At 39.8% G+C, this 14,472-nt stretch overlaps 1 protein-coding gene across 1 annotated transcript in view; it reads right to left on the bottom strand.

Moving 5' to 3' along the window:
* Nucleotides 1–4,162: 4,162 nt before the first annotated feature.
* FBN2 (fibrillin 2) overlaps nucleotides 4,163–14,472 on the bottom strand; it is a 275,441-nt gene continuing 265,131 nt past the window's right edge. The window contains 3 exon segments of the mRNA XM_030567977.1: nucleotides 4,163–5,820; nucleotides 8,435–8,606; nucleotides 9,730–9,961. Coding sequence (XP_030423837.1) covers nucleotides 5,446–5,820; nucleotides 8,435–8,606; nucleotides 9,730–9,961 — 779 coding nt within the window. The 3' untranslated portion in view covers nucleotides 4,163–5,445.

The following is a 14,472-nucleotide window of genomic DNA, read 5'->3' as shown; positions in this document are numbered from 1 at the left end:
GAACTTCATTATTTGACACAGGAACTGAAATATCTTTTTGGCATCTTCTTAATAGGTTTGCCCTCAGGGGTGGGTAAATAGTTAAGAGATGCTGACAAGATGATAGAGTGAATTTTTGGGCTAGAAATAACATGAGATGAAGCAGGAATTCTGGTGATATTGCTGATTCTGTGACATGGAAAGCTGGCCATGATTAATATGGTGCTGCCATTGATGGATATCTGACAAAACCTCCACATTGTAATTGTGGTTTATATACAGGAATCTCTTTAGCCCAGGATTTAAAAATTCATCCAGCATCAAAAACCTGACATACTTGTAAATTACTATTTCCTACCCTATGTACGAATTGATCCCGTGAGTGCAGCAGGAGTCTAGGAGTCCTGACTCCAGTCCTAGGTTGTCTTGTGACTTTGGAAATTGAGGCACAAAAATGTTAAGCCTGCCATTCTGTAAAATCAGGATAATGCCTACATTGAAAAGACCTTTGCAATTGTATAGCACCTTTGAGCAGATAAATATTATACAGCTGTGTATTTTACAATTTCTGCTTTAACACAGTTCACGCGTGAATAACCCCATACATACCAGATGATGGGAATTCAGCCTCTCTTAACCAGATGGGGGGTGGGTGGGTAGGAGTGTGTGTGAAAAACAAACAAACCCCAACAACGAACACACAACTCTGACACAGCATTGCTTGATCACCACTCAGCAATGGCTAGATTCCTTGTTGGTGGCACCAGGCCTCTGTGTGGCCCAGAACTTTACTCTAATTTGCCAACACGTCTAATATTGCAACTTCCTTTAGAGAACATGGAGATTCTCAATTTGCTTTTAACTGCATGTATTATTGTTTTTATAGGTTTCTAGCGGATCAGCATTTTCCATTAGCTTGTATGTAATCACGTCCCATCACTTTGAAATCTTTTGAAAATGAAGACACTAGCATTACGGGTGCATGGGTGTTTAAATAACTGTTGTCAGATGCTCAGCTAATTTACACCAGTGTAACTTTGGAGTATACTATGTGCAGTTAATGGTGGGGTGATTTTTTTGTGGTGGGTTATTTTTGGTTTAAAGATATTCATGGTTCTAGCCCTTTGCCCCATTATAAGGATAGGGAATATTGACCCAAGCTGGCTATATCTTCTCCACTGGTAAAAAGGTAAGAATCTTAATTTGTGCCCACTGTATCATCAATGACGTTACCTAAAAATTACACAGGTAAACGAGCTCAGACTTTGGTACTTCTTTTGCCTTAAAAATCATTGTCTTATTTACCTGATGACCATGCAAAATACTCTTTCAGCGTATTATATGGTCCAAAGTATTTGTAGTGCATATAAAATATACTGATGCTTAAAGGCTGTATCCTCTAAGGAACAGTTAACAAGAATGCTAACAACGGAAACCAAATAGCATTCAGCAACAAAAGATAACCACTCTCCATGGTTCACACTGTTGTCTTTTACTGCAATAAGCACTTCTGGAGAGCTCCCATGTTGGGAGAATGAGTAACTTTCTTGAAAACTAGTTACTGGTATTACCAAAACCTCAGATGGGCTTTTACTGGTGTATATGTCATTCCCTCTACTTAGGAGCAGGTTTGAATTTTAATACCGCTTCCATGACAGTATATCCAAAACTAGTGTTAAAAAACTGGTTCCAGGTAAATGTGTTAGTCTCTAAGGTGCCACAAGGACTCCTCATTGTTTTTGGTTCCAGGTAATTTATACTGCAGTACTTACTAGTGCAACATGGATCTGAACACATGCACATTTTAAGGAAGACTATCCCAAGAGTAATAGCTCAATCATTCTTTGCAGCTAATTGGCAAAAGGTAATATTGGGAACAGTTGTTATACCGTACTTCCTGGTTCTTTATTTCCCCTGGAGTTAAATTTAAATGCATGATTTCTTAAACTTGTCATGACTTTTACTTAATCTGCAAATAGCATTAGTGCCAACACTTGGGAAGAGCAATTTAATGTTCTCATTGTTCATGCGGTATATTACGGTGTTATTTTACTATGTGGTGGTACTGATTCCATTCAGTATCTTATATTAGAAATAAATGGTACACGTAGGGAAAAGAAATGACCCGTTAAATATTACTGAATTAGACGCCTAATGTAAGAATAACCATGGAACTTGGCTTTTATCACAGCATAGCTTTGATTTGTATAGTGCCATTTCTCTCTGAGTAGCAGTGAGGGAAAGTAGGGCTAATACTGCAAGCTGTGGAGTCTCTTCATCTTCCATTGAAGTCATTTGTACTTCAGTGACTGAGAAATCTGAGCTACAGGGTTTAAGGTCTTAGCTACATGGGGAAGTTGCCTGGAATAGCTTGCGCTGTGGACACTCCTATTCCGCATAAAGAATATGCTTACGCTGCAGGGAAAAATGTTAATTGGGGTTTAAAAAATGGCAGTGAAGATACGGCAGCTCAGCTTGTTAGTAGAAGTTCAGTCCCTGAACTGTTAGCCAAAGTTAAAAGCTCAGCTGTTGTCTTCACTGCCATTTCTTAAACCCCAGTTAGCAAACTCAAGTTAAGAACACACATTTTTTTTTCCTGCCATGAGACGAAGTGTCTGTGTGCAGTTTAGCTTAATCCACTTTTGGAACTGGATTAAGCTACAGTGAAAAAAGGCAATCTTAGTGCAGAATGAGTATCCTCACGGGAAGCTATTGTACTTTAAATTCCCATTCAGCCTCTTTCACAATAGCTTCTCTATGTAGATGAACTCTGTAACTTGCCCAGGGTAAAAGTGCAAGACAGTAACAGAATCCAGGTCTCCTGATTCTTGGTCCAGTACTCTGTCCCATGCTGTTGCTTTCCTCCATCCCTGCTGATGTTACAATTGATGGAACATAAACACATGGCTGGATAGTATTATCTAAAGCACCAAACGTAACCTAGTATGCACTTGCTCTGTGTAAAATCTGGAATGGAGTCTTTGGGAATGGTCTTGTCGTTGGCTCAGGAGGCTCTGGGTTAGATTCCTGAAGGAGATTGTGTGTTAAAGTTAGGATGCTGGTGCCTAGAAAATCACTGAGATTTAGAAAGCCTAAGTTAGGCTCCTTATACAGTGAATAAGACAGACCTCTAAAATGAGATTCACAAAAGCCAGGACATTAGGCAGCTCCCTGCCTAAGGTAGCCAGTGAGAGATACTGAAGGGAGGGATGTGTCCTTAACCTGACCCTTCTCAGGGAGTACAGCACCTAACCTGCACTTGTGGGAGGTGTGCATTTCTGCTTGGGATTCTCAGCTGTTAGCCCTCTAAGTTAGGTGCCTATGTACTGTTTTGCAAGAGGGTGGGGGACCTTCCTCCTGCCTTTTAGCCCTGGAGTTAGGAATCTCATCTGGGATGTGGGAGCCCCTGCTTCAAGCACTTTCCAATGCCTGAGGAAGAGAGAGATCCCTGTTCAAACCCTGCCACCCCTTTGGGCAGATGAAGTGGGGTTTTGTTGTTACTAGGGGTGCCTGATCTTGGGACGTAAGCCTCCAAGTTTCTTTATGAATCTAGCCATCTGATTCTAGGACACTGCATTTAATAATGAATGTTGTACTACTTAGGAAGCATTATTTAAAAATCATTGAGATTGCAGTGGTCAAATACTGCACCCTGAGTTTATAGGCAAAGGTTGCAAGTCAGTATGGGATTTCACTGGAGTTACTCCCAATGTATAGCAGTATAAGGGAAACAGACTTAGGATCTTCTAGGTTTTTCTAATGTTGTGTGATAAATTTAATTCATCACTGTGCCAGGACAGAATATTTAGCATAGTTCCTCAGCGTGCCCTGAAGAACCTAAGTATCCAGCCGGGGAAGAATGCACCTACACTGACTGCTGTTTCTGCCCTTCATTAGTGACACCATCCTACAATACAGTTAGGCAGATTTTCTTTTTAAAATACATGCACAGTTCAAGACACCTACCCCCAAATAAGCTTTATTGCAAGAAAAGTGTTGTCATAGTGATACAGATCTACAAATAAAAAAAAACCTCACAAACAGTTGATCTAGGAGGGTTCTCTTTCCCCAAAACTCAGAGTGTAACTTGTAACTAATCTTTGATCAGAACAGCTACATGACTGAAATAAACCTGGAGTCTGCATGTGCTTTGGCAATTCACATAATGAGGTTCTGTTCTATGACGAGTTACAGGCACCAGCTGTCAAAAAAAAAAAAAAAAAAAGCACCACGGTGACATACATGTAACACAGAATGGTACAACATTAAAAAAAAAAAGCTAAAGAAAACTAAATGTCATGTACAAACATCTTTCTTACAAAATAGGCTAGGATAAAATGAGGCATATGGTGTATAACTACAGTATTAATGAAAGTTCTAAAAAAATGATTTCAAATATATTTTCCTGGTCTGCACTGCATAATTTGTTTGCACATATGGCAGTCCTGAAACAGCTCAATCCTAGTAAATGCACCATTAATCCAAGCCAGCACCAGAGTGAAACATCAGGTGTTCCTTTCAAAGGAACGACTTTTTTTTTCTTCAGCTGCCTACAGTAATGCAAGTATGTAAAGCACCTTTTGTGAGAATGAGGTGTTGTGGTAGCACATGTGGTACCTTGAGGTTATCGGAAGGAAATACAGTACAGGTTGACCTGCAATGCTAATGGTATCACAAGCAGTCAAGGTATTTTGCTACAGTGATTGTGCCTCAGCTTCCATTATTTCATGTGGCTGATACAGAATATAGTCCCAGTGACTGGCAGTGAAATATGATCACCTTTACAGAGCCTAATATTGTAATTCTAGTCATTTAAAACTTTTTTTGAATACTCAACGTTTTTGAAGCATACTTTTCAGTGTCTTTTAGAGGATGGTATCAGAGCTGAAAGAGCACTGGTAATAGCATGGAAATATATTTAAGTATTTGGACAACTGGCACACAAACAAAAGGAAGCTTTTTTTCAAATCTACTGGATTTTTTTTAAGAATACCTCTAAAATTTATAAATCTAAAGAAACAAATGTTTCCCTTTTGTTTACATAGTTTGTAATTTCTCCATATATTACTGCATTAAAATAAATAAACATCTATATTTTTTAATTAGCACCTATAGCAAAATACCCAAAGTGTTGCAGACTGCTAACAGGAAAAAATTGTTCACATTTTTGTGCCATTTAGTGCCATGTGTTTGACCTCTTGAACTTTAGTTTTAATATACTTTAAATTGAGGTTATATAAAGGATACAGTAACCATGGTTGCCCTTGTAATCAAACTTTTGACCATGGCAGAGTCAGTCATTCCTCCTGCAAGGGTCATTCTGCAGTCTTGGCAGGATGGAAAGATAGATTTTTTTTTTCTTTTAAGTCATTGACTCCTTAAAGCTTTTGAAAAGTAGACATGCTCAGGTGGATAAATAGATGAACAGAAGTGATTCAAGAACTGGATTAAGTCTAGAAGGGGTGGCTAATAGAGTTCAATCCACAGTCTCATTCTGAGCACTTCTCCAAGCTCTCCTAGGAGGTAGTTGTCCTCATTACTATCTTCCAGTTTCTTTAGCTCCTTCTTCTTGTATAGAGGAATGCTAGTGATTTCCAGTGTGTAAGTGCCAGGCACTGACTTTTTCTTAGCTGTGTGCAGATAACTAAGTCCATCCCTCTGATGGATTTGAAAGATGCCGTAGTCATTGCCGTGGGAGATGACATAGCGGACATGGTTCGTAAGGGGCTGTATGGCTGGCATGAGTTCTAGAATATGTTCTTTGTTACCAAGTCCAGAGAAGTTCAGACTCATCTTCAAAGGAGAGTCAATGTCTAAGCTTTCCAAGCTAATCAGCTCGATCTGAAGTGAAAGAGAAGGAAAGGATAGTTGGAGAGAGACACACATGCTCTATATTATTCCTAAAGCAATGCAAGTTAATGAGTTTGATTAGTAACAATTTAACTCCTCTCTCAAAAACTGCAGCTGTGAAAGAAGCCATTTATAAATCCTTTCCAGCTGGGAGAACTACTCAGTTCCACATAATACACCCTGTAAATCTTTAAGGCTTCTTTAATTATTCTGTAAAAACCCAAGTCCACAAAGGGCTCAGATTTCAATCTTGCCTCAGAGTTTACATAATTTCATGCTTGCTCCAAAAAAAATCCTGGTTTAACTCTGCAGAAAGAAATGAGAAGTATCCCACTTTCCAACTTGTTCTAAATACCTGATCATACTTCCAGTATAGTGGTTCAGGGTTCCATAATCTTTCATATGGAAGTTCTTTGAAGAATGTTTTCTGTATAGAAGCTTCAGTGAGAATTTACATCCCGGCATTATGAGAAACTATGTTCAGCAGCTGACAGTGATAAGTGCAGTCAAAAAAAAAATCTGGGAGGATTAATTTGCTAGTAGTGCAAAGGGGGAAATTTTTGCTTTGATGTAACACAAATGGAGTGACTACAGGCATGAATTTGTCCCAGTGTGTTTGATGTGAATACATATAAGGGGGGAAAAATAAATTTATTTAATTGCTTTGTTGTAACAAAAGGCCAGTGATTGTAGGTGAAAATTGTTCTTCATCTAATGGAAGAGCTATAAAAGACTGCGACTTCTTTGGGAAGCCTTTTCCTTGCTTCTCTCTTTTTCGATAGATCTTTACTTCTCAGGAAATGACTGGGGTACCACTGTTCTCACTCTGCTGCACAGCAGAACTTCACTGGTTCAAGTCCTTTTGCATCTATAACTGGGAACAGGATGCCCTCAAAAAGGGTCAAATCCTATCACACTACATACCATTATGCACTGTAGATTAAATCTGTGGTTAAGTAAAGCAAATTGAGGGTGGCTGCAAGTGCTGCGACAAGTTGTTCACTGAACCTCAGGCATGCTGCTTGCCAACAGGACCCAGATGATCCCAACTTAGATTTTGTTAAAGAAAAGAAAAGAAAAAACTTTGTTTGCTGTGAAAATTCCGAAGTGAAATTAGGGGATTTCACATAAGGCTAATAGTACCAAATAACAATATGGCTTACTGCCATGTGAGAGCTATAGTAACAAGACTAGGGTACAGTGAACTAAATGAGAAATTAATGCTGTATGAGGAATTTTTTACTTTATTTGGAGGGTGCTTGTATGTTCCACTGCCATGAATGGAACATAAATAACTGGATAGCCTGGTAACAAGATGAACATGCTAGATAAGAGTGAAGTAATGACCTAGGGGTACTATACTGTCACCAGGTAACTGTTTGTACATCAGATGTATCAAGTGCAAGAAACCACTTTTCTCTTACAATTGTTAATGTGGCTAGCCGATATGACCCCCTCCCTCAGATATAAATGAGGAAATTCATTCTCTTCTTTCTGCCACTATTTAATGGGACTCTTTAGCAATAACGTGTTTTCTATTAGCCTTTTGTGGACGTCTGAGATATTTAGGTAAAATTCAGATGTTTTCATTCCACATTCTACTTTCTGGTCACTATGCCAAGTCCACACACAGCCCCTTGTAAGGCAGGGATGGCAGCACTAACGAGCTCTTCAGAAACGGCCATAGAAGCTGATCCATTTGAACAATACTGTCGAATGCTGTGCAACAGCCTTCCTCTCCGGAAGTGGTGGAGGCCACTTCCATGGTATGATCAACCTTTTGTGGACCAGAGAGTGGAAATGCTGACTCCTTGTGTCAGGGTGGTGGTCTGGCTGAGGAGCGCCACAGTTTGCTTATGTAAGAAACGTAGTCACTACTACCATATGTAAATCTAGCAGTAAAAACTTATCTTAATCATCCATAATGCTTTTCATCTTCACTCAGAGCCCTTGTAAAAACTATGAGAAGATTTATATCTCTTGGTTGCTGTTTTTTTAAAAAAACAAATCAGTACTTTCTCATTACTGCTATAGAACAACATCCTGTAATGCAGATAACCACTGATTTGCTGCATGATGCTGTAAGGGTAGGGGGAAGCTCTTGAGTAGTACACACTGCAACGGGCAGCCTGTCTCCCAAACTGGCGCTATGTAACCTAACAGATGTGCTTTTGCCCTAAGGCTTCTTGCCACAGTAAAAATTGACAACAACAAGGGGACATGCCCCAAATACATCCTATGGTGGGAGTCGACCATTGATCCCCATCTCCATTTGTCAGAAATACACTAACATGTAAGGAAAATCTTGAGTGTGATCCAAAAGTATGGTTCTCTGGTATTGGCAATTACATCACAATATGATTAATTTACCCTTAAACACATATACAAATAGCTCAGGTTTAGAAGCTAATCATCTTGTAAAGCCTGCACTGTTGTGACTACAGAATGCTGTACAGGATAGTCATCTGGAACTTCAAGATGACTATGGTGATAGAACTTCACTCCTCCTTGTGACAGCTGTGTAGTGTTTGACATACCATGAGTAGTTCTGTTTCCAAGACTTTTAAGTATACCTATCAGCTAGTTCATTACGGTATTCACTCACCTCTGCTTGCTCAGTTTCATTCACACTTCTTTTCTTCCTGCTGTTTTTATTGGCGTAGCCATTGATTTTGCATTCATAACATGCTTCAGGGGACAAAGCATTTTCTTCATCTAAATCTCCACCCAGAGGGAGGTACTGGCCTTTGTTAAATCCCATTCCTGAGACACAATGGCTGTTGAATAGGGATGATCATATGAGTGACCCAGTTCTCAAAATGTTCATAGACAGATAACATTTTTCTTTTCACTTCAGTTTTATGTTCTCATTTAGATGGAGGTAAGCCCACATAACCCCTTACACTGTTACACAAAATCTCCATTTCTCCCCAAGATGTCTGTGGAATAATATTTTAAAATTTCTACTGTATAATGTAACATGCTCAACAAAGGATGGTTATCTGTTGCCAGGGACCATTATAGAGCTCCCTAATTTTCAAAACACAGAACACTAATACATTACAAAGAATATGTCCCCAACAGGACATTTGGCATCCAAAGTAAATGTTCTGACTACTATTTCAGGCCAATGGGCTATTATATTCAGTTTGAATTATTCATTCTCTCTCTTTTCTGCTTCGTCTTTGGGTTGATCAGTGCAATAGAAATTCCTTACTAATCATTGTAAAGATGTTACTTCGAAAGAATGGTACAGTTAGATGAGGTATATCCCCTGTACTATTTGGGAAAGTGCTCCAAATACACAATATGCCGCCATCAAAAGGGGAATCAAAGCTATTACTTAATTTTGCTCATATGCTAGATGTAAAATGATGCTATTTTGCAGTGAACACACACAAACCCATACTTAGTTTCCTATGTACCAGAGATATATAAGGGCAATTCCTTGTTCTTACGCACAACCTAAGTACACGGGTAGTACACAAAAGAATTATGCAGATAGGCTTGGAATTCCTACCCTAACCCAGAGGCAAGGCACAAGCACTGGTGCAGTGTCTCCTCAGTGACTTCTGCAGCAACCGTGGCCTACTACATGACCCTGCAAGGCAGGTCAGGCCAGTGGATTTGCATGGCTCCAAATGCACTGGCCTTGCTCCATTTCCTGGCTTGCCTTTGCCTCCATTTTCTTCAGGCCTACTGTAGAGACTGCCATAGGGTTGTATGGACCATAGCATGCAGAGGTGTTGGAGGCCCTGTTTGCTCCTGCACTAGTTCTGTTGCCAACTGAGTTTTCTGCAGCTCTTACTTTTTTATGGTGACCACTTATTATAATGTGTTATACAATCATCAGAAGTGTTAGGGAGGAAGGGTGTTTGTGAGAGGGAGAAAGAGACTCACCCTTGTCCTACTCTGTAGTATCCAGGAGGGCAGCCACAGAGATAACCACCTTCTGTGTTGGAACAGCCATAATTGCAGGGGTTTTTAGTTGAGGAACACTCATTCACATCATGGCATGCACTAGAGAACTGGTCATAAGAAAATCCAGATGGACAGGCACACTTGTAACTTCCGAGTGTGTTGTAGCAGGAAGCGGTGCCACAAGCATTAGGGTTGGTACATTCATTTTCATCTAATAAGCAAAACAAAAGATTGTTTATCCAGATGAGAAGATACCGTCGTGGCAGGTTGTAGTCATAAACAGCTTACGATTTCCAGGGAGAGAAAATATTTATTGTTAGAATTTCTAATGCCCCACACAGGGCCTGGGCATGTACCAAATGTAGTCCTTCCCAATTTACAACTCTGACTATAAATGCAAGCTGTAAGCCTCCTCTCTCCCCGTGACATTCAACTTTAGCCCAGGCTCAGCCTCCCTCATAGAAATTGCTACACCACGGATCCATCTAGTCCAGTATTCTGTCTCTGACAGTAGCTAGGTTTCAAATGCTTCAGAGGCCCTCAACTCTGTATTTTGGAAGTAATAAACTCAAATTCCCACTGTTTCCCCTAGGGTACTATTAGGTGAGGATTAGTCTGTAGTGGAGAAGAGTATTAGTAAACCCTTATGTAAAAAGAGCGCACACTGGGGGATAATCAATTAAATTGTCCTCATCTGGATTTTATGGAAACTGGGTGGTTCTCTCTCAGAAAAGACTGCCAGCAGTGTCATTCTGATCTGCCACATGGATTGTTGCACAAGTCACCGAATGTTCATCCATTGGATACAGAAGTCAGTCTATCTAGGTATGTATCTAGCCCAATCATTGCACTATTGGAGTGCTTCCCAAAGATTATCCTTATAAAACCTTTGGGAGGTATAGAAATACTAACATCCCCGTTTTACAGCTGGGGAACTGAGTCATAGAGCAAATAACTGACCCACTCAAACACACACTGCGAGTCACAACCAGAAATTTAATATTCCGTGCCTTAAAACACAAAGCCGTCTTTGCTCTTTCCTCACTGAGAGTGTGACACATTGGTAGGGCAAGATTCACTAAACATGACTCCAGAATCCTTGATCACAATTTACTTTGTATCTCACTGGAGAGAAATCCTGCATGAAAAGTTAAAAGTATGTATATAGATATACTATATCTCTGTTCATTAAAATATCCTAAACAGCACATGGTTTTAAAAATGCTTCAAGAAATTACATTTGGCACAAGTTTATTGGGTATTTTATTGCCATGTTTAGCAGAGCTGGAATGTTGCCAACAAAAGCACATTTGGTAGATTTGTAACCAAGTTGTGGTGGTCTGATATAATTAGATCTGACATTTATATGTGGAATGTCTTTCCTAATTAGGAAACAATCAGATACACAGCAACAAAATGAACAAGGGTGAAAAAGCTGTTTTTGTAACAAAGTAAGAATTTCTCCATGTCTGTGCAGGTGTGGTATGCAAACAAATTACCATGTAATAGAAGTTAATCTTATCGTTTACATTGAGGTGCACCACATGAAGTGATTCCATAGAAAAATAATTTTTGAAATTGCAACGTGTACGGGTAATACTTAGAAGATTGTTTGTTTTAAACATCGTCATGTATTTAGCACTTTTTTCTGCCTTCACTTCCCTCTGATATATCCTGTTTGTAAATCTATATTAGGTCATTTTAAAGCATATGATGATATGACTCTTTACCATAGTTGAAAATGCAATTTAAAAATTTAATGAGACTCAAACTATTGCCATAATAACTATAGACAATCTTGATAGACTCAAAATGTCCACTGGAGAGACAAACATGCTCTACAAAAAGCAGCAGCAGAGCAATGGAAATGATTCAATTCTTGGTAAATCCCTTCCCCATCCCCACAAATTTTTTTTGACAAGGTCTCTTAAGCTCTAAACTTTTTGAACCTAACAGGTTTCACATATGAATGGAGTGTTCATGAATAGCTAGAGACTATAACTGCATCAAGTGAGGTTAAAGTGAGTGAACTTTTATTAGGTTTCCCCACATTATTAGGTTCTTCTGCTCCCTTTTAGGATGTTAAATAACTCCTCACCAGATACTGAAAGTTTCTCAGAGCTCTTTCAAATGGTATCTAGAGTACTCATTTCCAGATCCTAGTGCATTCTCTTGAATTGAACATTGTTGCTGTCCCATTTCTTTACATGCTTCTTGCTGTTCTGATGTCTGGCTTTGCAAAATTGAAGTTTTTGGTATTTTAAAAATCATTTTTGGTGTCATTTGTACACTATTTTTAAATTTCCCATTTCTTCCTATAATGCATATCCATTCTTGTAATGTATTAAAAAAAAAACAAAAAAACAAAAAAAACCACTGTGAAATATTTATCAATTCTCCAGTTTCCTATTTCCACGCTATTGGATTCTTTTATCTACAATATACAGTAAAAGGTTTGTTTTATCCAGCATGCTGGGGAGTGGGGGAGTGCTGGTAAGTGAAAAATGCCAGTTAACTAAGAGGGAGGGAGTTTGGGTGCAGGAGGAGGTGCGGGGCTGGAGCGCAGGTGGTATTCTCTTCGATTCTTCCTGTCGAAGGTAGGGGCCCGGGCAGAGACAGATGCATCGTGGAGATGAATGCCTGGCTGCGAAGATGGTGTCGCCAGGAGGGCTTTGGCTTCCTCGACCACGGGATGCTATTCGAGGAAGGACTGCTAGTCGAAGATGGCGTTCACCTTTCGAGGAGGGGAAAGGCCTTATTTGCACACAGACTGGCTAACCTAGTAAGGAGGGCTTTAAACTAGGTTCGACGGGGACAGGTGAGCAAACCCCACAGGTAAGTGGGGAACAAGACCTGGGAGATGGGTCGGAAAGAGGAGGGAGCATGGGCTATAATAGCAGAGAGAATGGAGGGTCAGGGCAAAGCTGGGAGGCAGGATCAAACCAGTATCTTAGATGCCTATATACAAATGCAAGTAGTATGGGTAATAAGCAGGAAGAACTGGAAGTGCTAATAAATAAATACAACTATGACATTGTTGGCATTACTGAAACTTGGTGGGATAATACACACGACTGGAATGTTGGTGTGGATGGGTATAGTTTGCTCAGGAAGGATAGACAGGGGAAAAAGGGAGGAGGTGTTGCCTTATATATTAAAAATGTACACACTTGGACTGAGGTGGAGATGGACATAGGAGACGGAAGTGTTGAGAGTCTCTGGGTTAGTCTAAAAGGGGTAAAAAACACAGGTGATGTCATGCTGGGAGTCTACTACAGGCCACCTAATAAGGTGGAAGAGGTGGATGAGGCTTTTTTCAAACAACTAACAAAATCATCCAAAGCCCAAGATTTGGTGGTGATGGGGGACTTCAACTATCCAGATATATGTTGGGAAAATAACACCGCGGGGCACAGACTATCCAATAAATTCCTGGACTGCATTGCAGACAACTTTTTATTTCAGAAAGTTGAAAAAGCTACTGGGGGGAAGCTGTTCTAGACTTGATTTTAACAAATAAGGAGGAACTCGTTGAGAATTTAAAAGTAGAAGGAAGCTTGGGTGAAAGTGATCATGAAATCATAGAGTTTGCAATTCTAAGAAAGGGTAGAAGGGAGTATGGCAAAATAGAGACAATGGATTTCAGGAAGGCGGATTTTGGTAAGCTCAGGGAGCTGATAGGTAAGGTCCCATGGGAATCAAGACTGAGGAGAAAAACAACTGAGGAGAGTTGGCAGTTTTTCAAAGGGACGCTATTAAGGGCCCAAAAGCAAGCTATTCCGATGGTTAGGAAAGATAGAAAAGTGGCAAAAGACCACCATGGCTTAACCACGAGATCTTGCGTGACCTACAAAATAAAAAGGCGTCATATAAAAAATGGAAACTAGGTCAGATTACAAAGGACGAATATAGGCAAATAACACAGGAATGCAGAGGCAAGATTAGAAAGGCAAAGGCACAAAATGAGCTCAAACTAGCTATGGGAATAAAGGGAAACAAGAAGACTTTCTATCAATACATTAGAAGCAAGAGGAAGGACCAAGAACAGGGTAGGCCCACTGCTCAGTGAGGAGGGAGAAACAGTAACGGGAGACTTGGAAATGGCAGAGGTGCTTAATGACTTCTCAGTGAAGACCGAAACAAAGAAGTCTGAAGGAATGTCCAATATAGTGAATGCTTACGGGAAGAGGTTAGGTTTAGAAGATAAAATAAAAAAAGAGCAAGTAAAAAATCACTTAGAAAAGTGAGATGCCTGCAAGTCACCAGGGCCTGATGAAATGCATCCTAGAATACTCAAGGAGTTAATAGAGGAGGTATCTGAGCCTCTAGCTATTATCTTTGGAAAGTCATGAGAGATGGGGGAGATTCCAGAAGACTGGAAAAGGGCAAATATAGTGCCCATCTATAAAAAGGGAAATAAAAACAACCCAGGAAACTACAGACCAGTTAGTTTAACATCTGTGCCAGGGAAGATAATGGAGCAAGTAATTAAAGAAATCATCTGCAAACACTTCGAAGGTGGTAAGGTGATAGGGAATAGCCAGCATGGATTTGTAAAGAACAAATCGTGTCAAACTAATCTGATAGCGTTCTTTGATAGGATAACGAGCCTTGTGGATAAGGGAGAAGCGGTGGATGTGATATACCTAGATTTTAGTAAGGCATTTGATACGGTCTCGCATGATATTCTTATAGATAAACTAGGAAAGTACAATTTAGATG

This window comes from Gopherus evgoodei, chromosome 6 (genome assembly GCF_007399415.2).
Source record: "Gopherus evgoodei ecotype Sinaloan lineage chromosome 6, rGopEvg1_v1.p, whole genome shotgun sequence".
Classification (NCBI taxonomy): Eukaryota; Metazoa; Chordata; order Testudines; family Testudinidae; genus Gopherus; species Gopherus evgoodei.
This window is presented reverse-complemented; position numbering and strand designations above follow the sequence as displayed.